This window comes from Myxocyprinus asiaticus, chromosome 29 (genome assembly GCF_019703515.2).
Source record: "Myxocyprinus asiaticus isolate MX2 ecotype Aquarium Trade chromosome 29, UBuf_Myxa_2, whole genome shotgun sequence".
In the NCBI taxonomy this organism is placed as follows: Eukaryota; Metazoa; Chordata; class Actinopteri; order Cypriniformes; family Catostomidae; genus Myxocyprinus; species Myxocyprinus asiaticus.
The window spans coordinates 20,155,819-20,172,996 of record NC_059372.1 but is presented as its reverse complement, the minus strand read 5'-3'; the positions used below and the strand labels follow the sequence as shown (position 1 = coordinate 20,172,996).

The 17,178-nt window shown below is 37.6% G+C and overlaps 1 protein-coding gene across 1 annotated transcript in view; it reads right to left on the bottom strand.

Moving 5' to 3' along the window:
* LOC127419591 (basement membrane-specific heparan sulfate proteoglycan core protein-like) overlaps positions 1-17,178 on the bottom strand; it is a 163,117-nt gene that overhangs the window by 94,366 nt on the left and 51,573 nt on the right. Inside the window, exons 4-6 of the mRNA XM_051661098.1 lie at positions 2,757-2,866; positions 2,437-2,495; positions 1,877-2,037 (exon numbers count right to left, since the gene is read on the bottom strand). Coding sequence (XP_051517058.1) covers positions 1,877-2,037; positions 2,437-2,495; positions 2,757-2,866 — 330 coding nt within the window. The remainder of the gene's footprint in view (positions 1-1,876; positions 2,038-2,436; positions 2,496-2,756; positions 2,867-17,178) is intronic.

Here is a 17,178-nt window from a genome sequence, read left to right as displayed (position 1 = left end):
AATGCTTGGTTCAAGGTGAGGCTTTGGATACAACACACTGGGTGAAGGTGAGATGTGTGCATGGGGATATACACAAATACCCTTTAGTGCCTGTTACTGTTCAATTCCAGGAACAAAAACATAGAATTGAGGCTGCGGTTAGTCACTGCCTCACCCATCCTCTGATTTTGGGTACGAATTGGCCAGCATTTCAGACATTATTGAGGGGAATGTGAGCGGATGGGTCCTGCAATAGTGGAATTTGGTGTGGGATTTGTGCAGTGCTGGCTGGACAGGCGTTGCCTGAGCCGCTGACATCAGCTCCAGACGGATGGAGATGGATAGAGGCGGAGCACCGCAAATTTACCACCTGAATCTCTTAAAACCATGGAGAGAGGTGGTAGCTGTGGCTTTGGCGACAGTCATTCCAAAGAGGGTGGAGCTAGGACCGGAGGTGGACTTAAAAACCACCCATCCCCTGTGGAGACCACCTCTCACTATCCCAAGTCAACGAGGTTGCCAGGTTGCAAAAGGAGTTCTCCTTTTGCAACCTATTATTATTATTTATAGCAATGATTGGCAGCAGCATATCCAGCATCTGAGGGCCATCTTGAGATCGCTGAGACAGGTGGGACTCACAGGGAATCTGAGAAAATGTGCAGTTGGACGGGTGGAAGTATGGTATCTGGGTTTTCACTTGGGTCATGGACAAGTGCGTCCCCAAATTGATAAGACTTGTCAGAGACCCAAGACCAAAAAGGAGGTGAGAAAGTTCCTGGGCTGGCTGGCTATTATCGTAGGTTTGTACCTAACTATTCGGATGTCACCAGCCCGCTGACTGATCTCACCACAAAGGAACACCAGATCCAGTCCAGTGGACAGAGCTGTGCCAACAGGTGTTTACACAAGTGAAAGCTGCACTCTGTGGTGGTCCACTCTTGCATTCTCCTGACTTCTCTCTCACTTTTGTGTTACAGATGGATACGTCGGACAGGGGGTTAGGGGCCGTATTATCCCAGGTGGTGGAGGGGGAGGAGTGCCCCATGCTGTACATTAGTTGGAAGCCTCGGTGCGAGAGACAAAGTACAGCACAATAGAGAAGGAGTGTCTGGCCATCAAATGGGCGGTCCTCACCCTGTGGTACTACCTGATTGGGTGGGCCTGCACCCTCTGTTCAGACCATGCCCCGCTCCATTGGCTCCACCACATGAAGGATACCAATGTACGGATCACTCACTGGTATCTGGCACTTCAGCCCTTTAAGCTTGAGGTGGTCCACAGGCCGGGGGCGCAGATGGCTGTAGCCGATTTTCTCTCTCGGAATGGGGGGGGAGTTGGTGGCAGGCCGGACGGGTCCCCGGCCTGAGTCGGCAGTGGGGGTATGTGGAAGTGGGGGTGTGGTCAAATGCCAATCTGTGGAGAGTGAGGCCTGAGTAGCTAAGGATTTACACCTGTGCTAACAGCTTTTTGTGTTTTCAGTGAGCTGTGATGGAGATAAAAGGGGAGGAGACCGTGGCAGAGGAGAGAGAGAGTCGCGCTTCAGCCACCTGTGTGTGTGTGTGTGTGTGTCTTGGAGGGTTTTGCTGAAAAGCGAAGTTCTTTATGTAAATAAATACTTCCACATTCCATCTCCCGCTTCCTCATTCCCTGGAACTAAGGGATTTGCTACAACTTTGTGTGTTATTAGTTAAAACAGATTGTGTTTGTTCATTATTGTAACTTAGATGAAGAACAAATTTATACATAAATGCAGGTAATTCCACTGGTTCACATACTTTTTATTGCCACTGTAGTTGTCAGAGCAAATATTCACATACCTAGAAAAAGTAACTGTTGAAGTGTCTGGCATTATCAACAAATAATTGAAAACTACCTCAAATTCACCCCAGAAACGTACCTTCTCCAAGCCGTCTGAATTGAAAGCCCACTACTGAGGTATCATAAGAGGCAATGGTGCCCTCCTTCACCACAGAGTAGAGAACTCCTCTGATCTGTGCTTCATTCATGTTGTTATCTGAGCCAACGTCCAGCTCCACAAATACATCTTTGCCAATTTCCCTGCAAAATGTACAAAGTGCTCAGTTAATCAAAGGCAAGGGTCTGCTGATAATGGTGAGTTTGGGGAGGATGAGAAATTAAAGATCCCATGAATAAATGTAGAGTTTTGTGGCTTTTTTCCCATGTCTGTTAGCTTTGAGGCCATCAATATACACGTATTCTCAGAAAAGTTGACAAATTTCACTCAAAATCTACTTCCGTGGTCTAGTTATTTAATGGAGTATTTAAAGGGAAGCTAGAAAAAAGTTGCACCAAAACCAATCCCATAATGCAAAAACAAAGTTACTTATTTGATTTTAGGAATGTCCTACGGATTATATTGAAACTGACTATGCAATGACATGATAACATGTATTATTAAACTATTGTTTTAAGTATGAAATTAAAAAAGGTGTTTACTTTATCAGAACCACATTGACAGTCTGAACTCCTGGTATTCTGTTGTAATCAGACTCGAGCTGTGGAGGAGATAAACACCATTAGTCACCACACACTAGCCTTGCCTTACAAAGTCATTAGGTCACTGTGTACTACATTGTAGTGTTACACCTAAATACAGATTTAATCATTAACACAGTACTGACTAAAATCAGGGTAAAGGCATGCAATCAATAACCTGCCTAATACTGTAGGCCGAGCACACCATTAACAATGTGTTTTGTGAGAACTCAAAAGGGCGATCAGTGTTAAGGTTATAGACCATTTGTGGATGCACGTACCGTATCAACGACAGCAGATGAGATCTCCTGGAAAGCAGGAGAGTAGATGTCATCAAGCTCTGGTCCAAACTGGATGGAGTTTGTGAAGTTCACCAGTGCTCGATAGTAGACTAGAAACAAAAGATGGTTGTAAGATAGAACCACAAGGACAATACCTGAGAAATAACTACTATTAGTATAATACACAGGGTTCCCATACTTTTTAACCAATGAATTTCCATGACTTTACCATGACCTTTCTTGTCTTTTGTGATTTCTGGAAACCAATATTTAAAAATAATCTTGATTCAGAGTGATTCACTACTGAATCATTCAGACAGATTTGTGAACAATTTCGACCAATTAACTAAAATAAAATCTACTCAAAAGTGGGATTTGCTCACAAATCAGACATCACTATAGCTTGCAAGTAAGTTCCAACCAAAGGAATATTTAATTTATTTGAATATTTAAGTGATGAAATATTTTAGAGAGCGCAACAAAAATGAATATATAATATTCACTATAGCCTTGTGCAACCCCACGTACACATGAGTGGATGTTGTATTTTGGCTTTGCTATACGCAGCACATAATTTAAATTAATTTAAACTGACTGATCTCAGTTCAGAAGACTCTGTGCTGTCACTAAAGGGTGAAACTTTCTACATATGGAGTCATGTGACAAAACAAGAAGGTGCCGATCACAGCGGAGTTTGTTTTTGGGAGAAATGCCAATCCAGTGATTGGATGATGCTGGTCATTACTTTGAATCAGAATTAATTATGTAATTTCTGATGTAATGTCTGTAATGTCTCAAAAACATGAATAACACTCCTGAAAGCAAAATAAACAATTTGATTAAAAAAAATCAAACATTCTATAGGCTGGTATTATTTAAAATTTCACAAATCAGTCCTGCTGTCCACATATGTTGACATAAATCTTTGCCATCATGTTTTTTTTTTTTTTTTTTGCATGTTTATTAGGTGCTACCTGTTACAAATCAAAAAGGGAAATGGAAAATGCACACAGCAGTCATGCTCGGATCTCAGGAGAAAATAAATTCTGATGACTTTTCCATGACTTCTTAGATTTTGTTAACTTTCATGACTTTTCCAGGCTAGGAAAACACAATTTTGAAATTCGCTGATATTTCCAGGTTTTACATGACTGTGGGAACCCTGCATGAATTATCTGCCAGCCACATTCACAAAAACACACTTCACAAATATACACAAATGTTTATTAAAATACGGTAAAATACGACCACAGTAGGTTGTATTCTTACTGAAGATGGAAAGTACATGATATTTACAGCAAAAAATGTACCATAAATGAACAAACACCCTGGCCCCAAAAAGTATTTGGACACTTTTGTACACTTAAGTCACACTTAAAAATGTATGAAGATTGTTGCATTATAAAACAAAATAAACAAGCCAAGTGGCATCTGCAATAAAGTCAAAGTCAAGGTCAAGTTTATTCATAAAGCACTTTTAAAAACTACAGTGTAGACCAAAGTGCTGTACATGAAGATCAAACACAATAAGACAACCTTTAAAAAGCTCCAGCCCTTTTACTGGCCTGTTGACAGCTCGCCTGGGTGGGTTTACCCGATTTCAGTTTGTCAAACTGAGTTGAGAGAGGAAGTCAATATTTGTGCTCTTTCTAACAGTTAGTTGCCACTTGCCATAGTTCTCCTGCTGCCAAACGCACTGGCTCTTTCATATGTCACACACACACAGCAAACTCACACTTACTGTATATGCAAGCATCCTGAACATCCACTTTTGACCTTTTACTCTTTTTAATGTCTTTATAGATTTATTCAAATTGACAATGTATCACAGAGAAAAATGTACTTGTCGTATTGCTTTTCACATCATTTGGATACCTGCTGTCACCATCCAGTCAAATATATTTGCTTTGCACAAATGATGTATTGGAAATTAGAACTTAGTGCTGACAGTATTTGTTGGGGAAAGTGTCTCTGCTTCAGAATTGTGCTCAATCTCCTTTAATTACACAATACTTTGATACATGGTTGCCTGCTTTCTTAATGTCAGCTTCCACTCCTCAAAAGACAGCTCTCATTACTGCAAAAAATTTAACTTCGGTCATTAAAGGACAGACAAGGATGAAAACAAAGTGAGAGTGTCAGAAGGTCTTGACTGAGTGTCTTTGTCCAGGCTTTAATAGTCTGACCATGGTAACATTATAGAAAATACAGACAGAGGGATGGGAACATCAAAAGGTCCCATCAAAGTGTTGACACTGACCCGTGATTAATCAAATCACTTGTGTGGGCACACTGTACAGGCAGCAGACACCTCTCTTTGACGGCTCAGTCTGCCTCAGCACCCGTGATCTTGTCTCAGAGGCTCTCACAAATAAGGCTAACACACCTCAGGAAGCATTCTCGCTTTGCAACGGAGCAATTTCTCACTTTCTTCGATTAGGAAATCCCCTGTCAAATAAGAGTGGGAATCAGTAGGGACCTGGCGATACAATATTACATCAGTATCTTGGTCATAATATGATAATATTGCAATTGTGTTTTGCCTGTTGAAAAAAACAACTTAAATCAGAATGTTGGTTTGCTGGTCTTAGCTAGTTTTGTCTGGTCTTAGATGGTTTAAACTGGTCTTCCACCCTGGCCAAGCTGGTCTATGTGGTTTCCAAATCTGACCAGCTGAAATGTGCCCAAATCCCCCCCCTACAACCAGCCAACAGACCAGTCAAAGTGGCTGGGATATTCCAAGCTGGGAAATCAGCTAACACCAGTAAACCATTTTAGGCTTTTGGCATTTGGGGCATAATATTGATTACCACAAAATAAAATTTTACTTGCCCCTCCTTTTCTTAAAAAACAAAAAGCAAAAATCTGGGTTCCAGAGAGGCGCTTACAATGTAAGTGAATGGAGCCAATCCGTAAACGATCAAATACTCACTGTTTCAAAAGTACAGCCACAAGACATAAACAATATATATGTTAACATGATTTTAGTGTAATCAACTTTTCTGTGTAAAGTTATAGCCAATTTTACAACTTCATTGCCATGATGATGTAATGTCAACAAACCCTAAAACGACCATAAAAACTATGTTTTAAACAACTTTACAGTAGGTAGTATATTGCGATTTAAAAAAATGTGATATATTGGCATACTGTATTGTAAGGTATAATATTGCAACACTTTGAAATTCTGATAACCGAAGACCAACAGAAAAATGCCCAAAACCCCTTTAAAACCAGTCAACAAACCAGCCTGACCAGGCTAAGAGACAATCTAAGCTCAGCATACTAGCTTAGGCTGGTTAAAGTGTTTTTTTGTTTTGTTTTTTTTTTCAGATGGGTAATATATTATGATTACAAAATATTAGATTTGATTAGATTGGCATAAGAATATGGACACAGTATTGTATAGTAAAATATTACAATATTTTGAAATATTGATGAAAGAGCCTAAACCAGCCTTAGCTGATTTGCTGGTCAAAGCTGGTTTAAGATGGTTTCCATGCCTGACCAAGCTGGTCACCAGGCCTGAACAACTAAAAGTGCCCAAAAAACTCTAAAACCAGCTAACAGACCAGTCTGGAAGACCAGCTAATACCAGCACTGTCAAACACCAACAAAGGCATTGAAACAGCATCCGGACTAGGGAAAAGACAGGGAAATAAAAGAGAGAAAAAACAGCATTCCAAATTCTTAATTCATAAACTCATTTAGCTATTTAAGGTGCATGGCAGGACTGTGGCAGCTTTGTTGGCCGAGTCTCTGTCGGAACACATGGAGGCCTGTCCACCAGATAAAGAGCTGATTGAGCCAGTGTGCCCGTTTGGCCCTTAAAGCCCAACTCTTTCAACTCGACCTTCATTCCCTCATCTTATTTCTTCCAAGAACCCTCCACACTGAATCAAACACTTGAAGCCCTCTTGTCTTATTTTGTGGCTCTGTGGAATGCCTTTGGCTAGAGATTCACTGATTTTTCTCCAGTCTATTCCCAGGCACTAATAATCCAAATGTCAAATGCGCATTAGCGAGAGGAAAAGTTCTTTCCACTATAATGCCATAAAGCCAACTGGCAGGACATCTTGTTGTCGTTCTGCTACTATACAGAATTTCACACTCTTAAGCATGGCAGTGTGTAATTGGTTTAGCTTGTGTTTACTACTCTGAGGTCTTATTAAAGTGAATTGCAATATTTTGCTTAAAAATTATGATTTGAAAGAACAGATACAGAAAAAATGATGATCTGATTTATTTACAGTTATCAGTGATGAAATCAGAATTGAAAGCTTCCCAGCAATCAATGTAAAACAAATAATACGAACAATGTTATATTTTGGTTGCAGTTACATGTAGGCAATGTTGCAGAACAACATTTTTAAATAGTTCTAGAAACCAAACCTAAACTTAAAAAATAATACAACCAAAATAAAGTTTTATAAACACTGTGAAAATACCAACCCAGTGTTTTTTTATACGTTTCCCGATATGTTTGTAGCCACAAAATGTTAATATAACAAGTTTTTACTATGAATATAAAATCAGATCAAACTGAAACTTTTCTGGGACATTTTATTTAGATTTTAAAATGTAATCAATACATTTGAATAAGACATTTGTTTTGCAGCAGTTTGTTTGTTCAAAAACATCGTGGGTCCTATTTAAAGAGCGCTAGTGCTATGCGCATCACTATGCCATAAGTCTTAAGTGCAAAGTCAATGGGCATGGTCATGAATGTGGCAAGGAGGAGGGTGGGGCCGGGCCATGATGACGCATGCCCGGCCCCTAATCAGGCTAATCAAGCCCACGAGAGGGATAAAGGCGGCCGGAGGCAGCAGTTCGATAGAGAGAGAGAGCTACAGGCAGCTGCCCTGTATGCGTTTGTGTCATAGTCTTTTGCTTTAAGTTAATCATTAAATGATTATTTATATTGTTAAGCCGGTTCTTGCCTCTTCCTTTCCCTTTTACCCTGTTACAGTGAAGTTTAGGTATTTTTGTGCAAGCATGCACTAAGTCTAAGTGCAAGTGGGCGCAAGGCACTAATGGGCTGGGTCAGTTGCAATTTAATTTGGAGGTTCTTCTCCAGTTATTGCAGCATCTGCATCCTATTCTATTGTCCATTCCCTAAAGCTCCAGCTATATAAACAAAGACAACACATTCATTAGAAGTTGGTAGTGTAAGTAGACTGTATGCAATGAATTAAAAGACATACATTATTTTGTGCATTAACTGCGTCCTTGTTGAATGTGACATGCTCCTTTTATACGCATGGAAAATGTGGTTCATGATATGCATGTAGGCTCCGTTAAATTACAGAGAATGTAAGTATTATTAATCATTTTAATTTACTGACACACAAATCATGGCTAGTATTAACAATGATTGTATCAGCACGCACTTCACTTCTACCAACCGATTTTGATTTAGAAAAATATATAAAGATATTGAAACACAGAAAAATTAAACCAGATATATTTCTAAATTTAAATTACACTTAAAAAAAAAAAGAAAATATGATACAAATAACGAAATGGCCAAAAAAAAAATCATACCAAATCCAAACATTTTACTCTGCCCAACTTTTTCCACTGACCCCTTTTGCAGTGACTTAAAAATCACTCTATGACAACAGGTGGAAAAATACAAATACAAATTGGATTATAAATACAATTATAAAAATATACATAATAAAAATAATAATTGAAAAATAAACTATGACCTATATATAGTCATCAATATCAACACATATCTCATCAATTTTTGTTTCATAAAACAGCTACAAAAATGATTGTCATGAATATAATTTGATGTTTCACTATATTTTATTACCACCTGCTGGTAGAATATCCAAACTGCTAATGTAGGAACTGAATTTAGACTTGAAAACAGACATGGTATTAAAACGTCTTAGCGCAGTGACCATTTGCAAAGGAAAATATCAAATTGCTCTAATGAAAATGGGATAAGACATAGCGCACTGTCTCTGCGCAAAGCGCAGCATTTTGCGCGCTTGCAAAAATTGTTTATATAAGTTTACAGATATCTCAAAATCTCAGTAAAGAAGGAAAAATAAGGAAGAGAGCAAAACAGTTAAATACATTAATATCGTAGTATTGCATTGTTTGGCTGCAACATTTACAATGTAACACATTATAATGCAAAAGTTCATCTGAGGACATGACTTACTGTACTCAAGCTGCTCAGAGTCAAGGCTGAAGATGTCTTCAGAGGGCCGAGCCTCCACAGGGGGTGTTATAGCACAGGGGGCAGGGACATGGGCAAAGGGACAGTGGCATTGAGGATTGGGGTCAATGAGTCAAAGGACAAAGGAAAAAATATTCAAAGGAGTCAAAGGAGCAAGAAGAGAGTTAGTCAGGACGTGTGTGGAGGAGATTTTATTTCAAGGACATCAAGGACAGTGAGGGAACAAGTGAGACAGAAATAAAGAAAGTAAAAAAACAAATCCTAAAAATTCTGCTAACAGAAGTAACAGATGTAAACTTGAATAGGATATTGTGGCAGGGCGGAGGGCGGGGCCGGGACGTGATGCTGCACATCCGCCACCTAATCAGGCTGATCAAGCCCGAGAGGGATAAAGGTGACCGGAGGCGGCAGCTCAAGAGAGACAGAATTACGGGCAGCCGCCTCCGGTCGCCTTTATCCCTCTCGGGCTTGATCAGCCTGATTAGGGGCCGGGTGTGCAGCATCACGGCCTGGCCCCACCCTCCGCCATGCCACAGATATGAAATACTTTTGGGAAGTTGACATGTCCTGCGATGTAATACGCTATACACTACTACATCTAAAACAATTTTAAACATAATTTTGCTAATTATTTTATAATTAATATGCATGCAGCTTTTATGGGCTCATATTAATTGAGAGACTATGTAAACAGAACATTTGTACTTTTAAAAATGTATTTGTCACACCACAAGTTGTTTAAAATGGTGAAGGACTGTCACCTATACATTTATATAAATTTTAACCTAAAATCATAAATCTTTAAAAATATCCATGGATCTTTTTCATCAGCTGCCTGGAAATGAATAGCTATACAGTATCTAATGTTACAATTATCATCGATACAGTAAAAAAAAAAAGAAAGTCCCACAGCTGCAGGAGTCACCGTTTAATCGATGCATGTTTTCTATTTCGAATGACAGATTTTTGATTTGTGAGTGTTTAAAAGTCACATTCCTCTGGCACTGAAAAGCGCTGACAATGAACCACCGAGCCTGAAGCAACACTGCATTTGATCAACATCTGTCTGAGAAGACAAGGATCGCTGTCGTTTTAAATGAACGAAATGCACTTAGCAGGATATCCTCTCCTCTGACCACACTTCCACACTTGTCTGCTTTTTACTCTTTTCTCTCAGAGATCCACTCTTAAAAGAGGTATGCTAACTTGTGGGAGCAGCACTTCTGGTTTCCTCTCACAAATTTTAAGACACAAGGAGGATAATGGGTCATGACGGAAGACTATTTTGGTTAACTATTTCTGGTTCCCATTGTGGAATTAAGTATTGTTCATTCCACTAGTACAGGGGTGTCCAAACTTTTTTGGACGGGGGCCAAATGCAGAAACAAATAAGGTGCAGCAGGCCGCATTGCTGTAATAATTAAATAAATGGCTAGATGCTATTAGATTATATTGTTTCACTCGCAAAGAACACTTTTAATGGAACAATGATGCATCCTATTCAAATTATTATACTAATTTATTGACATTTTTATCTTTTTGATGTCTATTCAGTGGCACTGCAAAGAACATATAGATCTGCTACTGAGTGTTGGGCGTGACCCATCACAATAATCAGAATCAGATTACATATTATCACTTTATGAAGTGATGCAAGGAATAATTCTTTATTTTTCAAGGAATGACTCTTTATAGCTATACAATTATAACTTCTGTTCTGTTGTTACTTGCGTTACAAATACGATTTTAAATTGATCATAATTATTGTGCTTCATTTTATTTTGTCGACGTGCATGTGCAAGCTGAGCGCCCTCATCAGGCACAGATGTGCAAGTGTTTTAAGCGCTCTCTTCAACAGTATGTTCTCGCTCAAATGGCACTGGGAAGCCCGTGAATCATTTCTCTTGTTTCAACGAAATATCAGAACGAACCAGTTAATTACAGTATACTTCCCAGCACTACAGAGGACGTTCTGGAAGAGTATGCTCGGTTCGCGCATCTGTGTGCACTCAATAAATTCTGTTCAGCCGCTCGCACAACAGCAGCTCTACTCAGTTGTATGATGTGAGGTATCGGGACATTTTAACAAGAACAAGTACATGAGTAAAGTATCTAACCTGTTGTCAGTCCTTTAATAAATGCTTCATTCTTTCTGCGGGGCGCTTCATACTTGGAAAACAGGAGAATTTCAAACTCCTTTTGAACTCCGCCAGTGGATGAAGCTGCTGAAGACACAGAACGCACTAGCGGAGATGATGCGCTGTGAATACCGGCTGCATGTGATAGCGACATGCAGTGCCCAGAATATGAATTTCATGTAATTTCTCCATAGCGGGCCTAGTTCTGTTCTATTTCTAAAGTCTCTTGCGAGCCACATCAGAGCAGTCGGAGGGCCAAAATTGCCCGTGGGCCGGACTTTGGACACCCCTGCACTAGTAAGATTAGATTAGTGCTTCAATACAAATCCCCTGCTATGGCTGCACTAGAAGACTTACTATGCAACTATGCAAACAGTAATTAAAATATATTTTTTGACAAGCTGGACTTTTTGACATACAATTATGCAAGCAATCTCTAAACAGGCACATATGTGAATATCAGCAGATACAAGCAAATGTATGCACAAAAACCATGTCCAGGTCATATTTGACCCAAAAATCCAAAGACAGAATTTATGTTTTGTATACAAATACAGGTCAAATTTTAGACACTTTTTTTTTTGCACTGTGACATAATTTAAAAACAATTAAGCTTATTACTTTAATGATAAAAAGAAAATGATAAGAAATAATGTATTATTTAAAATGTAAATGTAATCATATTTATACATCATGGTATTTGTATTTATTCTGACATAATATATATATATATATATATATATATATATATATATATACACACACACACACTACTAGTCAAAAGTTTTGAAACACTTCATTCTTTATTATAATTATTTTTTTTCACATTTTAGAATAATAGTAAAGTCATTAAAACTATGGAATAACATAAATGGAAATATGGGAATTATGTTGTGACTAAACAAAATCCAAAATAAATCAAAACTGTTATATTTTAGCATCTTCAAAGTAGTCACCCTTTGCCTAGAATTTGCAGACATGTACTCTTGACATTTTCTCAAACAACTTCTTGAGGTATCACCCTGGGATGATTTTTAAACAGTATTGAAGGTGTTCCCATCTATGTTGGGCACTTATTGGCTGCTTTTCTTTATTATTTGGTCCAAGTCATCAATTTAAAAAACTTTTTTTTTTTTTTTTTATTACATTTTATTTTTATAATTAAATAAATTAATATGGTGGCACAATTATATTTTTGTCTACAAAACTAATTTCAAACATTTAAGCATATGCCTTCAGATCAAAAGATTTTTAAGATCATGAGAAACATTTCAGTCAAGTGTTTCAAAACTTTTGACTGGTAGTGTATATATACGTATATATATATATATTACAGTAATGAGAATCGAGAGAATTACCATTGAGACTAATGGGAATTACAAAAAACAAAAGTAAAACAGTCGCATAAATTATTGGGGAATATGTGCATGATTGTCATGAAAATAATGTGACAATGGGAAAAATCCTAATGGTCTTAAAATAGGCTTAGTTTTCTTTATGCAAAATAAAATAGCTTTTTTCTTACTTTTGACTTTGGGGTAAAATGTGACCTGGACATGCTTTCGTGATATTCACCCACCTATGCAGAGTAGTAATATGGTACTCAGTTTGAGAGATAGTTTTTGTAATTGCTATGATTATGCATTACTGTTCATTCCAGCCCAGAGTAAGTGGTGTTAATGAGGTATCCACAATTTCAAAGGCATCCTGCATCAAAATCAAAGTGCTGAGTTGAAAGAAGCAACACTTTCAGAACTATCCTTTTAAGTATTGAACAGCTTCTGATGATTCCACGCTACAAAGCCCTCACTGTGCTATCAGAGAGAGACAAAGCGGGCGCTCTTTATTTCTTTATAGATAAAATGGGAGCAAACACACTACATTCTTTGCTTTTTTTTCTGTGATCAAGTCTTTTTTGATCACTTGAACAAAGAATGTTGTTTAGTTTAGCCACTGGAACCAAAGCCGTGAATTGTTTCATAAATCCAAAAAGACGGATTATTACTTTATTATGGACACTCCCAGGCCTTTAGCAGAAAACCCCTGAAACTCAATAAAAACATGTTTCCTTTGACACTAAAATGAGATCCCTCAACTCTTCACTGACTGCAGGTCAGCTATAAGAATAATTATAACAAATTAAAGGGATAGTTCATACCAAAATGAAAAATTCTTTCATCATTTACTCACTCACATGTTGTTCCAAAACTGTTTGACTTTTGTAGAACACAAAAGGGGATATAAGGCATAATGTTAGACATTGACTGCCTCACTCACAATTTACTTGCATTACTTTACATCCTGCTTAACGTTCCCTTTTGTGCTCCACAGAAGAAAGAATGTCATACAGGTTTGAACGACATGAAGGTTAGTCAATGATGACATAATTTTAATTTTTGGGTGAACTATTTAACCTTTTGGTGTGCTATAAATCTGTTCAATCTGTTAGAATCTCAATGGCATTCAAATACTGTCTGTTTCTTTGCTGATTTTATCTTGTAATGACATTTGTGACTACAAATGTGTCCATTGAGAGAACTGAAACAATATTTCCTATGGAGGAGTGCAAGATTTTCTAAGGCAATGCTTATGTTGCTGCCATGACAAAGAGTGCCAATATCTGAAGCTCAAAACCAAATAAAATACTTATATTAATAGTATATTAATAGTAAAGAATGTGTAGGTGAATCCAATGTTTTGACTGGAACTGTGTGTGGACTATTCTCTGAACATTCTCTTCATTTCCCCAATTCTCTCTTTTCTCTTTCTGACAGAATGTATACGCCCACATCATAGATGGCGGGACCATGACAACATGGAAACCAAAATAACCGCAGCTGCCCCTTCATGTCTCCCAATCCTGCTGTATAACTATTACCTTTGCAACTCTGACACACAACATTAAATCAACTGCACAGGACAGGGTGGGAAGCTGGGTGGCCTCTCCTCTTCTTGAAGATTTTAGGATGCACTTACATTCCATTTAACAGATATTTTGACATTTGTTCACTTTTGCAGAGCTCATTCTCCAAGAGCCCAAAATAGACAATTAGCTCTTAGAGACCTTTTTACTTATCAGTAATGGGATTTAGATAAACCTGATAAACATGCAGTGTCTGTTTAAAGGATAAAACAACAACAACAACAAATAATAAAAGTATATTTTAAAAAAGGCACTTCAAGTTTAAAAGTTATTAAAAGCATTTTAATATTTAATTTTATGATTTACTTTTTTATTTTTAATTAATATTTTATTGGACAAGTTTGTTATTTTTATTTTTAAAGTTTATTTAAAGTTGGCCCCCCTATCACTTCCTGCCTATTTTACACTGTCCCATCCCAAAGGCAAATGTTCAGAAAATGTATAATTGTGTTTATAATTTGTTATAAATCTATTAGATTTTATATACACTAGCAGACAAAAGTTTGGAATAATGTACAGATTTTGCTTTTATGGAAAGAAATTGGTACTTTTATTCACCAAAGTGGCATTCAGCTGATCACAATGTATAGTCAGGACATTAATAGCGTGACAAATTACTATTACAATTTCAAAAAAATGTAATAAACTATTTCAAAGGGTTCTCATCAAAAAATCCTCCACGTGCAGCAATGACAGTTTTGCAGATCCTTGGCATTCTAGCTGTCAGATTGTCCAGATACTCAGGTGACATTTCACCCCACGCTTCCTGTAGCTCTTGCCATAGATGTCGCTGTCTTGTCAGAGCACTTCTCACGCACCTTACAGTCTAGCTGATCCCACAAAAGCTCAATGGGGTGAAGATCCATAACTCTCTTTTCCTATTATCTGTTGTCCAATGTCTGTGTTTCTTTGCCCACTTTAACCTTTTCTTTTTGTTTTTCTGTTTCAAAAGTAGCTTTTTCTTTGCAATTCTTCCCATAAGGTCTGCACCCCTGAGTCTTCTCTTTACTGTTGTACATGAAACTGGTGTTGAGCGGGTAGAATTCAATGAAGCTGTCAGCGGAGGACATGTGAGGCATCTATTTCTCAAACTAGAGACTCTGATGTACTTATCCTCTTGTTTAGTTGTACATCTGGCCTTCCACATCTCTTTCTGTCCTTATTAGAGCCAGTTGTCCTTTGTCTTTGAAGACCGTAGTGTACACATTTGTTTGAAATCTTCATCTTTCAAGCATTGTATAGCTTTCATTCCACAAAACAATGACTGACCAATGAGTTTCTAGAGGAAACTGTTTCTTTTTTGCCATTTTTGACCTAATATTGACCTTAAGACATGCCAGTCTATTGCATACTGTGGCAACTCAAAATCAAACACAAAGACAATGTTAAGCTTTGTTTAAAGGTGCAGTATGTAAGATTCAGAAACCCTTGTAATTAATGACACCTGTGGCCGTTAAGTGAACTACAGCCTGTTGCTCGTGATCGCGCACACTCCATAGTGACCAAAACAAAGAGACTGAACGTGATTCACCGGCATCATGATGACAGATAAGGTAGTATAATTAAAATTACACAGTTATGATTGTTTTACTACAAACTTTGAGACTGTATATTATATTTGACTCTCCAGTGCTGGAACAGGGCTAAAACAAAGTGTGGATATAGGTCTGGCTATGCGAGACTGTAGTTTGAAGTAATCACTTTTCTTTGCATGATACATTGACTTATATGATAGCCTATGTCGGCATTAGCTAGCTAGCCAGCTTTATCAATAGCTGTTAGCTAAATTTGGTGGATGATGACAGTAGCTGTTTATAAAATAGACTGTACATTATAAATATGTTGACACAATTCAGTATTGATGTGATTCCATCACAACTGTCATTTTGATATATCGATGTGCTATTGTTTTATAATAATAGAATGTATATATTTTCTGTATAACCAAGTAATGTTACACTAATGAATGGAGCTTTTTGCATTATCTTGAACATTGTTTAGCATTCATTTAATGTGTTATTGTAGTTTACCTTGCTGAATAATTACAGATGAACATTATGTCAGTTACTGTGAATCAGCATACCTGACTTTTAGTATAAAGAGAAGATTGTTGAAATTATTTGAAAGTTACGAAGCATGGTAGCTTGCAATTCGTCAGCATTAGCAGGCAAGATCAAGTGAACTAAAATTACACAGATCAATCCTTATGGCACTATATTTCACATGCTTTGCAGTTATGTAAGCTTACCTGTCCAATAAGAAGAACGCCAAATCAGGGGAACAAAGGTCCCTCCGGGAATCAAATACCCTGCTGATGTTCACTCTAGTTTTCTCTCGACCATGATCACGTTTCCGCTTAGCCAGACGGGATTCAGTAAAATGTTTATTTATTTTTTTTTTTTTTTTTGGCTTACTCAGAGTTTGTGTAGGAGTCGGTGTTGTGCTGGGAACCGGACGTTTGCTGGATTCCATCTCTAAGATAACGTTACCTAGTGTTGCAGTTTGTTGTCGCTGTTGAAAAGCGGAAGAGAAGCACTGAGGCAAGGCTCTCGGGAGCGTGCATAAACGTCACATCCTTTGGATTTTCCCGGCAAAACCGACCCGCTCCCTTCGCATGAAAATCAGTCTACAGGCTTTAATAGGCAACCTAGGAAGTCCGGGAAGGGCTCATTTTTTAAATTGTGTTACAAGCCGTTCACACATTGGCAAAAAAAAAAGGTGAATATTACATGAAAAAAGTTACATATTGCACCTTTAACGAACCAAATAGCTTTCAACTCTGTTTGATATAATGGCAAGTCATTTTCTAGTATCAAATTAGCACTTTAGCATGATAACTCAAGGATAATGGCTGCTGGAAATGGGGCCTGTCTAGATTTGATCAAAAATAACTTTTTTCAAATAGTGATGGTGCTGTTTTTTACATCAGTAATGTCCTGACTATACTTTGTGATCAGTTGAATGCCACTTTGGTGAATTAAAGTACCAGTTTCCTTCCGAAACAGCAAAATCTGTACATTATTCCAAACTTTTGGCCGTAAGTGTAATTATTTTTATAATTATTATTTATAATAATGTTTTATAGATATATAACATTATTACAAATAACTTATAATTTACATTATTAGGTAATAAACTTATATAAAAATAAATAAACAAAATGTT